The sequence below is a fragment of the Canis lupus genome, chromosome 21 (genome assembly GCF_003254725.2).
Source record: "Canis lupus dingo isolate Sandy chromosome 21, ASM325472v2, whole genome shotgun sequence".
Lineage (NCBI taxonomy): Eukaryota > Metazoa > Chordata > Mammalia > Carnivora > Canidae > Canis > Canis lupus.
The window spans coordinates 32814653-32831283 of record NC_064263.1 but is presented as its reverse complement, the minus strand read 5'-3'; the positions used below and the strand labels follow the sequence as shown (position 1 = coordinate 32831283).

At 40.3% G+C, this 16631-nt stretch overlaps 1 protein-coding gene across 2 annotated transcripts; it reads left to right on the top strand.

Moving 5' to 3' along the window:
* Positions 1–731: 731 nt before the first annotated feature.
* Positions 732–15109, top strand: TMEM9B (TMEM9 domain family member B). Of its 2 annotated transcripts, XM_025459426.3 has the most exons (5): positions 732–958; positions 3011–3102; positions 7110–7218; positions 9338–9472; positions 13926–15109. In XM_025459426.3, exons 1-5 carry the CDS (start codon positions 854–856, stop codon positions 14079–14081), a joined length of 597 nt encoding a protein of 198 aa, XP_025315211.1. In that variant the 5' UTR covers positions 732–853; the 3' UTR covers positions 14082–15109. The 2 variants fall into 2 exon arrangements, with proteins under 2 accessions (XP_025315211.1, XP_025315212.1); XM_025459427.3 differs by lacking the exon at positions 3011–3102 and having other exon boundaries at positions 742–958.
* The last annotated feature ends 1522 nt before the right edge of the window (positions 15110–16631 follow it).

Sequence of the window (16631 nt, the reverse complement as noted above, 5' to 3'; positions counted from 1 at the left end):
CCCCAACTCTTGACTTCGAGGCCAGCCGCCCTTAATAGGATCGTAGCACCGCAGTTCCCCAACTACTGGAGTCCCGGGCGGAGGAGGCTACTAGGGCGGTTCTTTGGCCAATTCCACACCTTCCGGAGCCAGACCTAGCCCGGCCCGACTCAGCCGCGCCGCTGACGCGCGGTTCGTGCAGCAGGCTGGGGTCTAGGCGGTCAGGCCCCAGCGGGAGGCAAGCGGGGAGACCAAGCCGAAGCCAGCGTGTTGGAAGCCCTGCCGCGAGCGGCGTCCGGGAGGCGCAGGGGCTGCAGGTTAGGGGCCAAGTGCCGGGGAGGACGGCCCTCCGGCTGGGGGTAGGCCTCCCGGAAGGCATGGCTCGGCCGTCAGTCCCGTGGCCGCCTCCACGCCTGCCACCTGCCCTCGCAAGCCGCCCCGGGCGCTTGGGCTCGCCCCAGCCTCGGGGGCCTGGCGACGGACGGCTCCGGGCTCGCAGGGGTCGCTGGAGTTGCTGGGGGTCTCCCGGGCGAGAGGACTCCCCAGGGCCCTGCAGGTCCTCAGCCGCCGCTGCTCCAGCGCCCAGGAAGGACAGCCTCACGCCTCGGAGCTCTGCCGCGCCAGGGGCGCCCCCTTGGTTTCCCGCGCCCGAGCGTTCGCGGGGCGGGCGCCGGCACCGCGCAGCCTCCGCGGCCTGCGCACGGGGAACCGTTTCCGGGGCGGACGGTGACGTAGCTGACCCCGCGCGGCCGGTGACGCCGAGGCCCGGCCGGAAGTGCGGGCGGAGGAGCCCGAGCCGGAGCCCGAGCCGGAGCCCCAGCCCGGACCAGGTCGCGGGGGCTCCGGGCTGTGGCCACCGCCGGGCCTGGCAGCGATGGCGACCGTGTGGGGAGGCTTCCTTCGGCTTGGCTCCTTGCTCAGCCTGTCCTGCCTGGCGCTCTCGGTGCTGCTGCTGGTGCAGCTGTCAGACGCCGCCAAGGTGAGTCGGCGCAGCCTTCGCTCCAGACAGGAGCCCCTCCCCTCCGGCCTGCCGAAAGCCGTCTGTCGGCCTGCTGCCCTCCCCGCGCCTCTCCCGGCCCTGCCACCCCGACCTGCAGGCCGCCCCCCGCCCGATCGCACCGGCGCCCCCAGCCCCGCCACTCCGGCGGTGCCGGCCGCTCTCGCACCCCCAGCCCTGGCCGCGCCGGCGCCCGCCTCCTTCCCGCCCCTGCCCCTGCCCCGCCCCCGCCCCCGCCCCCGCCCCAGCTCCGCCCAGCCGCGACAGCGCCCGCAGCCCGGACGCGCTCCTCCCCCTCCTAGACGGTCCCCTTCCCAGCGCCGACGGCACCGCCTCAAACCTTACAGCGTTTCCAACTCTGAGAGCCTTTAGCTTTCCACCCCTAAGCTCCTGAAGCCCACCGCGCCCTCCACCTGCCTCACAGCCCTCTTCCTGCCCCGCCCCCGTTCCCTAAGCCAGAATTACCAGAAGCCCCCACCTCACGGAAAGCCTCCCTCTTAGGAACTCATTTCAACTCACCCCTGAACCGGTTCCCTTCCCAGTGTAGGAACTTGCCTCTCCTTGCAGCCTGCCTTCCCAATAGGACCTACACAGAGGACCACCAGCCTAATATCCTGACCTAACTCCCTCCAGGATCTCTTGGCCTCTTTGTTTGGCCTTCTTTCTTCCTGATAATTCAGTGGGGAAGGGAAGGGCCCAAGCTACAGGGAGGTAAAGTTGTAGCCCTCTCCCCTGCTCCACTTCTGGGTCCTTCCAGCCTCCTCATGCTGCTCTTTATAGCCCCCTTCATGCTCCCACCCTCCAGACCTGCTTTGCCCCTGGTACACACTTGTGCGTCCTCCTTGATGAGCTAGCTCCTTATTGGAGAAAACGGAAGGAATTTACCTTAATGTGATGGGAAGACAGATTGACATTTGCATTTTAAAAAATAGCTTTAATCCATAATATGGGACAGGTTGGGAAAGACAGGTTTAATGCAGACAGCTCAGGGGGTTTTGATCGGGAGTTCTTGTTGAAATCTTTGCTACCTCCTACCAGAAATAGGGAAAGCAGCAAGTCTCGTGTCTTTCAAAACATTGCTGGCATCCTCTGCATATGTCCTGTCATCACTTCAAGAGTATATTGTAATGATGTATTTATCTGTCAGTCTCCATTAGGGTGTGTCCTGATTACTGGCAGGAGCCCTGTCTTGCACTTATCTGAATCCACTTCATTGAGCACAAGGTCCAACATGGAGCAAATGCTCACTAAGTGGTTGCTGAATGAATCCATTGTCAACAGCTCTGCCAGACATAGCACCATATAAAGGAACAGTGGGCCTTGGGGGGCGGGGCAGGGCGGGAGCTAATGATCCACTTGCCCTCTCAGATAAATTCCCCTTTGCTAATGAAGCTTCTCTTATTTCCTGTATTCATATATTTAGTCACCACTTTCTCCACCTCTTGAAACTTGCTTTATCATTAGTTATCCTCTCTGTCTACCAGTGATTAGAAGCAAAGTTTCCTGGGGAGGGTAGACCAAACTGATCTCAGCTAGACATAAGCTACTGCCCTTATGTACTTGCTTTCTAGTTATAACTGAGTGCCTCTAAAACTTCACCCCTTCTGTAGAGCCCTGGTCCAACCCCCTTTATCCATATCCATGCCATTCTACTAAAGGGTGGAAAGATAGTAATTAGAAGAATTGTGACTTGTTTTGTGAGTAATTTTGTAATCGGATCCTTATTTGCAGGTAGAGTTATCTGTCTATTGTGCCTTTTTTACCGGCAGGTAGATAGCATAGTTTGTCATGTGACCTATAAATGTGATTAATAAATCACAGATCACATACACGTATTATTTCAAAATAATTTCGTGTACTATATAATGATTCATTAGCATTACAAAAAAGAACCTGTAGCTTTAAAAAGCTCTCTCTCAAAATGAATAGTTTTAGAATATTTGGCAGGGGACGCTTAGCAAAATGTATATGGTGCAGTTTTTAAAAATATTGATATTGTTAACAAGCTATACTAAGTTTCCATTTTGGTTACAGAATTTCGAGGATGTCCGATGTAAATGTATCTGTCCTCCCTATAAAGATAATTCTGGGCATATTTATAATAAGAACATATCTCAGAAAGATTGGTAAGTATTCTAGATTACTGACATACCTGTCAGATTTTTTTCTGTGGTTGTCACTGTTAGCCCAGAATGTTCATCTAATGTATTGTTTCCTTTTTAAATACAGTTGACCTTTGAACAACGTAGGGCTTAGGTATCCTGACCCTGGCACAGTCAAAAATCTTCATATAACTTTTGACTACCTCAAAATTTAACTGCTAATAGCCTACTGTTGACCAGAAGCCTTAACAATAAAACAGTTGATTAACATATATTTTATGTTACATGTATTATATACTGTACTCTTACAATAAAGTAAACTAGAGAATAGAAAATGTTATTAAGACAATCATAGGAAAGAGAAAATACATTTGCAGTAGTATACTGTATCTACTGAAAAAAAATTGTGTACAGTGGACCCATACAGTTCAACCCCTGTTATTCAAGGGTCACCTGTATTTCTTTTTAAGTGTAAGTGTCAAATTCCACTTCTATTTGAAAAAGTGAAAGTAAGGCCCTGAATGTGTGATGTAAACTTAAAGGAATCTAGCCAAAACACTGATTCCCAAGTAGGGAGGGTTTTATAAGGGACAGAGCTGAGTTTGTGGCACTAAACTGCCCATGGCTACCTTCCGTGCCCTCCTAAATTTTAGTCCTCTCTCTTGTTTTTCACTGGAAGGTCCACAGGCCTCATTTATCTGGGTTATAATTTTCATAACTTGTAAGTTTTGATAATGTATTGCCTAATACAGAAGACTATGCTTGAAAGTGTCAGAAGGCTCAGGAAGGAATGGGAATGAGCCATGTATATCATAGTTTCCCACTTGGTGTGCCATGGATATAGGTATGTCAAGAAGTTGCTCCCTCAGCCTTTGGGGTAGTCAAGCAGTCCTCTGAGGACTGGGCTCTTGACTCACTAGCCACCACCAGCATTCTCTATTTATGGACCTTACAAATGATAGCTTTTCTACATATAGCATAAAATGATTGGGAAGCAGTTGTTTGTAGTAGGATGGATAGGATGGATGGGCTCCTTCTCATGCTATTATGATTTATGATTTGTAAACATGGTGGAAGATTGCTGGGATAGGCATACAAGAAAAATAGCTCCAAATGCTAGGAACTTGCACATGTACCCAATTTCACAGCTAAATAGCAAGCAAAACTTTGAAAGCAAAATTAAATTCATTTGGTTACAGTATTTCAAGTTGACTTTGAAAAAGAAAAGTCAGCTTTTGAGCATGTTTCTTTATTCTGATGCCATTGTCTGTTCTTCCCATGGTAAACATTTAGGTTGAATCTGATATTTAATAACTACATTTTTGAAAGCTTCTTATGAACTTGTGTTCCACTTTAAATTGTCTCATATTACAGAGGTTTAGCTATATTCTTACAGATTTTATGTAATCAAGTTACTTTTATGATACAAGAAAACTCATACGTTTTTAAAGTTATTCCTATACATTTTCCAGGTATATGAAATACCTACATTTAGTTTATTATCAGTAATAGAATGTGATGCTTTTTAGTTGAGCAGCAGGTGAACTCACTGTTCACGTGGTTAGCACTGATCTTTTCACTGACATTTTACGATTCCAGGTTCCAACAGAGCCATATACCATACGCTCTGGTTATTGGTCAAAACAGGGAGCTTTGAGAATAAACAGTTGAAAACAAGGCTTGTTTGTGATTTTTCTTCCCCTCTTCCTTCCTGTAGCTCATCCTTTTACCTGAGATAGGTTCTCAACTGTTAACTGTTTTTAGAAGAGTAAGCAAGTTATGATTAATCAGAATGTTATGCCTTTACAAAGTGTCCAACATCTATTTGGTCCTAGATGGAGTTTTATCTTCTGGCTTCCATTTTGTCCCATTGTTAACTCTAATTCTTTATTGACTTAATGCTGTCTGACTGAGGAAAAGTTTGAGTTCTCTGGTTTATGCTTGGGTTGTGAGGTTAGCTGACAATATCCTTATTGTGGCACTAGGGGGAGGTATTGCCTAGTTCCCAGAGTGGTCAAGTTCTGGCTCTGGGTTCTGTATTTATGACTGACTAGCCAGCCAGAATGAACCTTCCTCTCCTATCCTGCACAACTTTTGCATAATGCTCAATATCTCCTTGTTATTAAACTATATCTGTACTTTAAAAAGAAACACTCAATACTCAACACATAGTTCCCCAAGTAATTCTAAGCTATTGTTATGAAGACCTCTGAAGCTGAAACAGGAAACTAGGAGATAAGTCTTGTTTTCCTGAGGTTCAGAGAAATACAGAGGAGCTGACCTAGGTGGTAGAAACCCTGGCTTCTAATCTACTCTGTGATCTTGTGCAGGTGACCTCTCTGAAAGTGTTGGTCTCGATAACCTATATGATTGAATGGGACATTAGCTTCTATGCCCATTTTATGCCTGTAACCAGCTGGAAACATTCCTGGTCTTCTTTATGTTTGGAACAGATAACAGATTTGTATGGTGTGAGTTGTGGGACCTTACCATACTACCAGTTGAGGCTTATTTTTTCATTAGTATCTTTGTTAAAATTATTATTTAAAAACTTTTTTTTTTTAATTTATTTATGGCAGACACTGAGAGAAAGGCAGAGGCATAGGCAGAGGGAGAAGCAGGCTCCATGCAGGGAACCTGACGTGGGACTCGATCCCGGGGCTCCAGGATCACACCTGGGTGGAAGGCGGCGCTAAACCACTGGGCCACCCGGCTGCCCAAAATTATTATTTTTTAAAAGATTGTATTTATTTATTCATGAGAGACACAGAGAGAGAGGGAGAGAGAGAGAGGCAGAGACACAGGCAGAGGGAGAAGCAGGCTCCAAGCAGGGAGCCCGACGTGGGACTCGATCCCGGGACCCCAGGATCATGCCCTGAGACAAAGGCAAACACTAAACCACTGAGCCATCCAGGTGCCCCTCTTTGTTAAAATTAAATTACCTGTTAGGGATAACTGATTGAATTTTTATCATTTATGAAAGTTTGGGTTTTCTGTCATGTCACAGCTCAGAGGGAATGGGACATGAAAATGTAGATTTTGCTGGGCAAAGGGAAGACATAGCCTAGAGCATTGGGTGCCCTCAAGAAAGATGGGTGGGGTGAGACAGGATGTGATCATAGAGTTCTTGAGGCAGCCCAAAGTGCCTATGGAAGAGATGATAAAAGAAAATTGCACAGCAGTTGACAGAACAGGAAAGTGTGCCTATTTTTGCTGAAAGTGAACAGAGTAGTAGGCTCTTAATAGTTGGGGAAAGTCATAATTTAATTATTTCCTAGAATTGACAGATTTCTGGGAAAAGGTTTTTTTGATAGAATTATTTTTTTCATAAGCCATAATAAATAAGTGCCCTAGAAAATGGGGGAAAAAATAAAGAACATCCAACAACAAAAACATTTAATCTTTTATTATTTTTTTGTACTCCTTCTGGGTAATCAGTTTTCATTTTTAAATATTTTCGTTGTCCCAATCCTATTTCTCCATGCATTTTCAATAGACTTTTGCTCATTGAGAAAAGTAATTTTTTCCTTTCTGCAAAAGTAATTATTTCTTTCTGCACCTTTGAATGCTCAGTTTCGAGTTTCAGAATTTAGCAACTATTCAGTGTGATTAGCCATTCATATACCACCCTATGGCAGTTAAGATTGATGTTAATTCTTAAAAGAGATAATATATTTGAACAATGCATCAAGATACATTAAATCATTTAAAGCAATTTTTCTTGGTAAATGAACAAGTCTAAATATAACTTGATGTGCTAAGTAGTTTTCGATCCCATTTGAGATTTTTTCAGGTGCATTTTTAACTGTTAACAGCAGCACTTTTGAAAATTGCTACTACTTGAGTCTTTATGGTTCTTAGACTGTTAAATCTCACCAAATTGCTAATATTGAGAGAGCGATGATTTTACTTCCCTTATTATTTGTTCCTTAAGTTCTTAAGCTCAGTGATTATTCTGGATCATAGAAAAGTTTTGATCAGTATAGAAAATCCAGGTAGGCTGAAGCAATATTTTATCCTTGTTTTCTCAGCGATTGCCTTCATGTTGTGGATCCCATGCCTGTGCGAGGGCCTGATGTAGAAGCCTACTGTCTACGCTGTGAATGCAAATATGAGGAAAGAAGCTCTGTTACAATCAAGGTAAGAAAAAAAAAGAACTTTTCTGCTTTGGGAATTTTTTTTTTTTTTTAAGATTTTATTTATTTATTTGAGAGAGCATGAACAGGGGAGAGGGGCAGAAGGAGAAGCAGACTTGCCACTGAGCATGGAGCCCAAGATGGGGTTCAATCCCAGGACCCCAGCATCAAGACCTAAGCTGAAGGCAGCTGTTTAACTGACTGAGCCACCCAGGCGGCCCTGCTTATGGAATAGTTCTTGATGGTATCTAGACAAGAAAGAAAATTTTGGACATCTGAATTCTATTTCAGTCACTCAACTATTCTTCCCTCCTCTCCTTACCATCCACTAACCCCTTCCTTCCTCATCCTCAACAATAGCCCCAGAACAGTGGGTCTGCTCTCTGCCTGTCTCACTGAGATGCTTTGGGGAGTAATTAGGACATATTAACAGAGGTGTGATATGTCAAATGGCACAAAAATGCCCTATGTGTAATTAGCACATCCTGAAAGCTATTCCAGCTTTTCTGTGGGCCACATATGCCAGAAGCTAGGGAGAAAACAGCATGTCTAGGCCCTCTTCTTCCTCCCGTCTCAGACCTGAGGGAAAAAAAAAAAAAAAAAAAATATATATATATATATATATATATATAGAGAGAGAGAGAGAGAGAGAGAGGAGAGAGACTACTTTATTCTAGAACTATCACTTATGGATTCTAACATTTCCTGTATTTCCTATAGGAAATAAAAGGTAGATCACTCTCATCACCATTTGACCTCTAATGAGTTCAATTACTTTTTTATAGTGGCTAACAGTTTTTCCCCCCAATTTTTTTATATGGAGCTTCCCATTCATTTCTCCTGAGAAAAGGCCTCATGGGAAATCTGGAATGATCAGCTGTAACAGTTACAAAGATTTCCGTGGGAGAGTTTCTGCTCCAGCAAGGTGCTATCCTGTAAAGAAATACTCACTGTACTTTTTTTATTATTCAGCTAAGTTTTTGATGTGTAATTTACAGACCCTAAAAGCCACTCACTGTTAAGTGTGTAACTGAATACATTATAGGAAATTTAAAACAATTTTTAAAAAATTCAGTGTTACAACATTCCCATTACCCCTCATTCCCATTTACAGTTAATCTCATTCCCACCCCTAGCCTTAGACAATCACTATGCTGCTTTGTGTCTCTACAGATCTAGATATTTCATATAAGTAGAGTCATACAACATGTGGTCTTCTGTGACTGGTTTCTTTCACCTAGCATAATGTTTTTGAGGTTTATCCATGTTGCAGCATGTTATCAGTATTTAATTCCTTTTTGTTGCTGAATATCATTTTATTATACGAATATAACACATTTGTATGATCCATTCAAAAGTTGATGGACATTTGAGTTATTTCCAGATTTTTACTATTATGAATAATGCTGCCATAAATATTTGTGCACATGTCTTTGTGTGGATATATGTTTTCCTGTCAGGTAGATTCCTTAGAGAGGTAAGTTTATTTTAACTTTTTAAGAGACTGCCATATTGTTTTCCAAAATAGTTGTACCATTTTCATTCCCACCAGCAATGTTTGAGGGTTCAGTTTTGCCACATCCTTGCTAAGATTTGGTACTGTCTGGCTTTAATTATAGCCATTCTAGAGGTCGGGGGGAGAAGGGTGTCACACTGTACTTTTTGACAGCACACAGATCAAGATCTCAGGAAAATCACTGGCTTTAAATGTATTTTTGTATATCTAAGTTGATCTAAAAGAGTGTTCTGTTGAAATTCATCTGAATTACCTTTTGTTAGGGTTCCTTTAAGTTGTCTAAACACAGTACTGCTGAATCTAGGACACTATATTCAGGTGAAAAAAAATTTGGTATGCTAGCAGTGGTGACAAATGATTAGCAGTAGGTGAAGATGGAGTTCTGAAGACTTGTAATAAGATCTCAAAGACAAAACACATTTTTTCTCTTTATCTTTAAATAATATTTTGGTGAAGAGTTGAGTTTGTTTATGTTGGAATTTGGTTTGTATAGGAATCCTATATGCTTAGCAGAAAAATCAGTCTTCACCATGGCTTCACTATTATTACACAGAACTCTGATTTTTTGCCTCAAACAGAGATGTAACTTATTTTCAACTTCCTTTAGGTTACCATTATAATCTATCTCTCCATTTTGGGCCTTCTACTTCTGTACATGGTGTACCTTACCCTGGTTGAACCCATACTGAAGAGACGCCTGTTTGGACACTCACAATTGATACAGAGCGATGATGATGTTGGGGTAAGTACTTGGCATTCCCTAGCTGTGTATGACAGTATTTGTCATCATCTGATGTAAACAGCAAGTGAAAAGTAGTTGTATATAGATGTTCATGTGCTGGAGCAGATTATCAACTAGAGAAGCAAAGGACTGTTCTAATTTTAGTATATATCTCTTCATGAGGAAATTACTCTGGATAGCCATCAAAATGGTGGTCTAAATTAACGATCCTTGGTGAGTGTGCTGTATAGGCTTTGCCCTTTAGTATCAAGGGCACAATTTTCATTGCCTTTCCCTGATTAACACTGAGAAACACTTGTGAGATAGATTTCTCCCCAAGCTCTTGCCTGAGTACTATTCCTGTCAGCATGACCAAATATATTAGAAGGCAAAGAGGTTTTAGTGAAGGGAAACATGAAGACGGTGTTCTTTTCTTAATGAAGTGCAGCTTGATAACCTGGTGATGTTTTACATTTTTCTACTCCTTCTTTAAAAAAAAAAATTAAAAAAACCTGTGATCTTTAGAGAAAAAACCAGCATTCCTGATTCTCTTCCTATCTTAAAAACACATTTCTATTTATACATATAGTTGGTATAATCAGTGTATAAATTGTTTTGTGGTCTCCTTTTTGTGTTAACATTACTTCATTAAAAAATGTCTGGTAATTAAAAAAAAAAATCTAGTTATTGACATAGTCCACAAGCTTGTTATTCAGTATAGCTTAGAGCATTATATTGTTTTATCATTATCCTGTTTGGGCCTATTTTCCAATTTTCCACTGTTTTGTTATTCTACATATAATTATTTTTAGAAATTACTTTTTATTTTGGATTACTTTATTGGCTTACGTTCCTCAAAATAGATAAAATTCAGTAGAGTTTCAAGAACCAATTCCAAAAGCTAAAGCCAGGGTGAGCCCGGGCTAACCAAAGTCAGAAGTCCTTTTACTCTGGAATGTCTTGTGGAACTGTTGGTAAAAGATTAGAGGGAATCCTGACTGGATGGCTTGGGTTATTACTAAAAACAGAGCCTGCTTTTTAATCAATACATTGTTGTCATATGAATATCAATTATGAATATCCAATTTATTTGGGCAAGATTCCATTTGTGTCTTATCAAGAACTTTCATAGAAGCACCTCTGTTTGCCTCTTTTTTCCTTGCTTCCTTATTAATTCAACCAACACATAATGAGTAACTTCTCTGTATCAGGTCCTCTGCTGGGTAGTAGGAATAAAGAGATAAACAGAAACAGATAGTAAAAGAAATGACTAATTATAGTATGTTTCCACCTTTTATTTTTAATCATGTAAGAAATGCCTGTTAATTTTTGAGGAGTTCCAGGAGGGGATTATTGATAGGCTGGGAGAGAAAGGTCAAGACTGGAGATCTGATGTGGTCAGAAACAAGGCCTATGGGGTGAATGGGGAAAGAGAGCTAAAGGACAGGAGGTTTTGTACCAGAAGCATTAGAGTCTCAAATACTGTTCCCATGCTATTTTCATTCACATATGACAGATTTTTCTCAGCCTCAACAGCATTGACACTTTAGCTTGGATAATTCTTTGTTGTGGGGAGTTATCCTATTCATTTTAGGACATTTAGCAGCATCCCTGACCTCTACCCACTAGATTCCAGTAGCGCCTGTCATCCCAACCATGATGATAAGTGTCCACAGATATTGCTAAATGTTTTCGGGGGACAAAATCACTCCCAGTTGAGAACTAACATATAAAATGTTATGCGTCAAAGGCCATATAAATGGGCAGCCCCGGTGGCGCAGTGGTTTAGTGCCGCCGACAGCCAGGGGTATGATCCTGGAGCCCTGGGATCGAGTCCCATGTCGGGCGCCCAGCGTGGAGCCTGCTTCTCCCTCTGCCTGTGTCTCTGCCTCTCTCTCTCTCTGTGTCTCAATAAATAAAATCTTTTTTTAAAAAAAAAGGCCACATAAACCATTTCATAATAGGCACATAGAAAGTCTGACTTAAACTATATTCTTTATAGTATTAAATATTTAGTTCCTGATTTTAGAAATAAACAATATTAATGTAATACACATAGAACAAAAGAAATGGATGCACACATGTGTAGATGAAAATGTGTAGGAAAGGCATTTGATTGGTGGGGTCATGTGCTTAATAATCCTTTTGTTCAGTGATTCATTCTGTACATATATTAACTGAAAACATTGTCTCTGACAAGTCTGGCTAATTCTTGGATATCTATTGAATTAATGCTGGGCAGGGAGAGATTTTTCTAACCTTTAGCTATGAATTTATACAGAGTAACAACTCTGTACAAAAATAAATAAATTTCTACAATTGTTGCTTATCTGCGAATTCTTTAGTATTTATGTGCCTTTAAAAATGTTTTTCTTAAATTCTCAGTTTCATTTTTATTCACTGTAGAGCATTTTAAATCAAGTGAGAGTACAAATAGTTAAGTTCACTGTAAGTAGTCACAATATTTATTGTATCATATATCCATGACACATCATTGCTATTATCAAAGCATTAAAACATGTTTTGTATTTATTGTAATTTTATCAGGTGTAAAAAGAACAAACATATAAAAAGGGTAAATCTCTATTTGCATTCTTCTAGCATCCATGACCATGAGCAGCTAGTTCATTCTTGTTTTGATAGGTGGAAAATGGACCAAAAGGATTAACTGGTTTGTTTAGCCCTTTAACTTTGTTCCTTAGGAAAATTTTTCTCCCCCTACCCTGAAGGGCAGATAACAGGACTATGAAATTGAGAGCTGCTCTGCTGATAAAGTACATCCTTCTTCCCAGTCTTGTTTATGTCAAAACAAACTAATGGTAATACTATTTTATATACAAGTTCATTGAAGCACCATATTCCCATAGAGTTGTTTTAATCTACTTGAACAAAATCAGTGTGTTGAGATGATATAACACCAAGTCAAGGTGAGATGAACTAAGTCGTGTGTTCATTTGTTAGATGACCTCAGATCAGTTTATTTCCTTATGCGAAATCAAGTAATCCAACAGCTTTAGCCTTCCTTGTTCTTAAATTTTTTTCTTAAATCTTTGAAACATTTTGAACTTTATGGAATTTTTTTTGTTATTTTCATTTGTAAGGTTAAAAATTTAAAAACATGGGTCTTGCTGTTTGCCTCTCTTGTAACAAGCTGTTACCTATATTAAGCAAAAAGTTGAGGAAATTTCAGTAAAGACCGGGAAGATTCCTTAGAGAAAACTTTTTGATGTCTTTGAAATGTAGACATTGTATAAGTGTCCTACTATAAAAAGAAGACCAGGTGTTGTAATTCCACACAGTTAAAGTTGTATATATAGTTATGTGGTTTTGTTTGGCTTTCTATAGACATGCTGACTCCTGCCTTGGATATATAATAGAGCTTTTGCAAACATACACAGCAAAACAATATTTCTTTCTTTGAGGCAAGGTTTAATATAAGAGGTGCAACTTGTGACTTGGATCCTATGTTAGAACATTTAGAAGCTTTGCTGACAAGGTTCAGGAAAAAGAGATCAAGGAAAAGGCAAACAAAAGCAATAAATTAGTATTGAATGCTTTTTGTCATTTAGGCAGCTGTGTTTATATCCTCATTCATAGGTAGATTAGCATGGTGGTTTCCTGTGTCATGACTACAAACATCAGTGGCATTGGTTTACTTTGACCAGGTTAGGTTGGTTTTCTACACAGATACCTAGGTAACCCTTCAATAGCCTCTTTCTTAAGGCAGCAACTAACATGGAAACCCTGAGTGCTCAGCAGTGAAAGATTCAGGTGTTTAATAAAAATGCTGATGTAATAAATCCTTACTGTCCTTAGTAATAGAGGGTGATGGTAGCGCTTAAGCTGTGTCTCTTCATTACAGATTGGGGGAGGTGGAAATGAAAAGGATTTTGGAAATCAGTCCATTTAGTGTATGTGTTCAAGGTGCAGGGAATTATTAAAAGACAAGATCCTATCAACTCTTCTCCCAAGGGTGAATGTGGCCCCAAGGTGGCAAGTAATAATTCTAGTATAATGGGAGTCAGGAAATTAAGACAAGTTTTTCCTCTGCCAGATTAGCTATATAGTATCGAATTCAGCAAGGAAAAGCTCTACTTTCCCTATCTGTAACATGGATATTAACATGAAGATAGATTTTTCCCCCTAGTTGTCAGGGAAGGCTGGTCTTTAACATAAATGACCACTGTCTTTGTCTTGGTCCATGCTTCTTAAGGGAAATGTCTTTGGAAATGATGACTTGTGGAAACATTTCACAAATAACCTCCTCATCACTCAAACGACTTGAACCACCTATTTCTGTATTTGAGTTCATTCTACTTCTGGCACGTGAGTGCCTAGGAGTGCTTGGCCAAAAAGATGGTCTGTTGTTTGTGAAGTCCAGATGCCCCCATCTGTGGCTGGATAATTACTGTATTGTGTGTGTGTTTTACACTGATCATGCCATCTCTGATGTTCTCCATTCTTGGACTTTCAGGATCACCAGCCTTTTGCAAACGCCCATGATGTGCTGGCCCGCTCCCGCAGTCGAGCCAATGTGCTGAATAAGGTAGAGTATGCACAGCAGCGCTGGAAGCTTCAAGTTCAAGAGCAGCGAAAATCCGTCTTTGACCGTCATGTTGTCCTCAGCTAACTGGAAATCAATTGAAGGTGATTAGAAAGAAATGAGGCAGACAACTGAAAAAAATTGACTGAGTTTTCCTGGGTTTTGTTTTAATACCCTGCTGATTTCACCAACTCTTGCTGGCAAATTCAGAATTGGGAGACAAAAATGTGCTTGGTATTTTCTTTTCTTGTTAACATATTAATACAGACATTTTTAAAAGCACACACCTCAAAATCAGCCAATTAACCTTTTTCCTATTTGTGACTTTTACTAATAAAAATAAGTCTGCCTGTAAATTATCTTGAAGTCCTTTACCCGGAACAAGCACTCTCTTTTTCACCACACAGTTTTAACTTGGTTTTCAAGATAATTTTCAGGTGTTTTTCTTTCTTTTTTTCCTGGCAGGGAAGGGGAGGGATGCGTGGGAAGTGGCTAACATAACTTTTCTCAAGTCACTTTACTAAACAAACTTTTGTAAATAGACTTAACATTCTATTTTCAAGTTTCATTTCTATTTTGCAGTGTAGCCAGCCTCATCAAAGCCCTGACTTACCCATTTGAATTTTGCACTGACTATATTATCTAGGTATTTGGTTGGCCTGTGGCTGCACTTCATGATAAAGTGGATTTGAACTACCTGGTGGCTCTTCATAAAATGCAGATTTTCCTCATGTACTGTGATGTCTGATGCAATGCATCCTAGAACAAACTAGCAATTTGCTAGTTTACTCTAATGACTAAACATAGTCTGGTGTGTGTGGTCTTTCTCATCTTCTAGTATCTTTAAAGATGAATCCTAAGAACTTGGACATTTGCAATAAAGGAATTTTCTTTTAACCTCAAGCGTCTCTGGATTGGTGACATACACACATTTGTCAACATTTCCGGTCAGGTGGAGAGGCAGCTGTTTGAGCTCTAATGTGTGCAGCTTTGAACTAAAACTGGAGTTCTTTTCTGGGTGCCTCTCTCTGAAAGGTATAACAGTTATTAGATAACTGGCTTTTTTCCTCCTATGTTCTCTTTGGAATGTAATAATAAAAATAATTTTTAAAACACCAGTGTTTCTCTCCTCTTCTTTTGCTATATGATAAACTTGAAGATACAAAGACATTTGGTACTCTGTTATGAGACTACTGTTTTATAACAGTTTCATCATAAAATATGGGTACCAAATTATCTGTGTGTGCATGTGTGTGTGAAGAAAAAAGGAGAAAGAAAAAAAATGTATGGGTACTTAGATGGGGCCCTGAAAGTATACAAATATTGACAAATTGAGAGATTAAAATTCAGGCCCTGAAAGTATACAAATGTTGACAAATTGAGAGATTAAAATTCATAAAGAGAAAAATTCATGAAGGAGGGCTTGTTCTAAAAATTATTGGAAAAAATTATAATTAAATTACATTAAATTAATAAGGTTGAGGTTTTAGGAGTTCTTAATGGGTTTTTTGGCTAGTAAAAACGTCTTTTTAAATCTACAAACCTAACCTAAACTTATTGATTTTACTGTTAGTATTAAAGGATGTAAGTAAGTTCAAGTACAACCAAGTGGAATTTATTCTCAGGTATGCAAAGCTGATTGAACATTCAAAAATCAATGAAATCTATCATAGCAAACAGGCTAAAGAAAAAAAAATGACATGATCCTATCAATAGATGCAGAAAAAGCATTTGACACAACCCAACACTCAATTATGATTAAAAAAAAAAAAAAAAAAAACACCTCTCAGTAAACTAGGAATAGAGGAGAAATCCTTCAACTTTATAAAGAATATCTACAGAAACCTACAGCGAACATTATACTTAAACAGAAGCTTTCCTGTTAAGAGAAGGAACAAGGCAAGGATACCCTCTCTCATCACTTTACAACATCATACTACAAATTCTAGCTAATGCAATAACAAGAGAAGGAAATAAAAGGCGTACAGCTTGGGAAGGAAGAAATAAAACTTTACAGATGACATGATTGTCTAAGTACAAAATCCATAAGAATTGATAAAACCCAAAAACTTCCTGGAACTAGTAAGTGATTATACAAAGGTTGCAAGATAGAAGGTTAATATTCATAGGTCAATTGCTTTCTTATATATTATCAACGAGCAAGTAAAATTAAAAACACAATACCTTTTACATTAGCACTCCCCAAAATGAAATAGGTATAAATCTAACAAAATATATATGAGGAAAACTACAAAACTGATGAAAGAAATCAAAGAACTAAATAACTGGATATTCCATATCCATGGTTAGGATAACTCCATAAGCTATCCAGTTCTTCCTAATGATCTATGGACTCAACACAATCCCAGCCAAAACCTCAGCAAGTTATTTTGTGGATATTAGCGAACTGATACTAAAGCTCTATATGAAGAGGCAAAGACCCAGAAAAACCAACACAATGTTAATGGAAAAGAACAAAGTTGGAGGGCTGACACTATTTGACTCCAATACTTACTATAAAACTATAGTAATCAAGTCAGTGTCAGTGTGGTATTGACCAAAGAATGGACAGATAAATAGCCCAGAAATAGACCACACAAATGTAGTCATCTGATCTTTGACAAAGGAACAAAGGCA

Excerpts from the sequence above, each read along its gene's own strand:
- TMEM9B (XM_025459426.3), top strand. The coding sequence starts at position 854 with ATGGCGACCGTGTGGGGAGGCTTCCTTCGGCTTGGCTCCTTGCTCAGC. Across the intron at positions 3,103-7,109 it reads AACATATCTCAGAAAGATTG|CGATTGCCTTCATGTTGTGG; the intron begins GTAAGTATTCTA and ends TTGTTTTCTCAG. Across the intron at positions 7,219-9,337 it reads GAAGCTCTGTTACAATCAAG|GTTACCATTATAATCTATCT; the intron begins GTAAGAAAAAAA and ends AACTTCCTTTAG.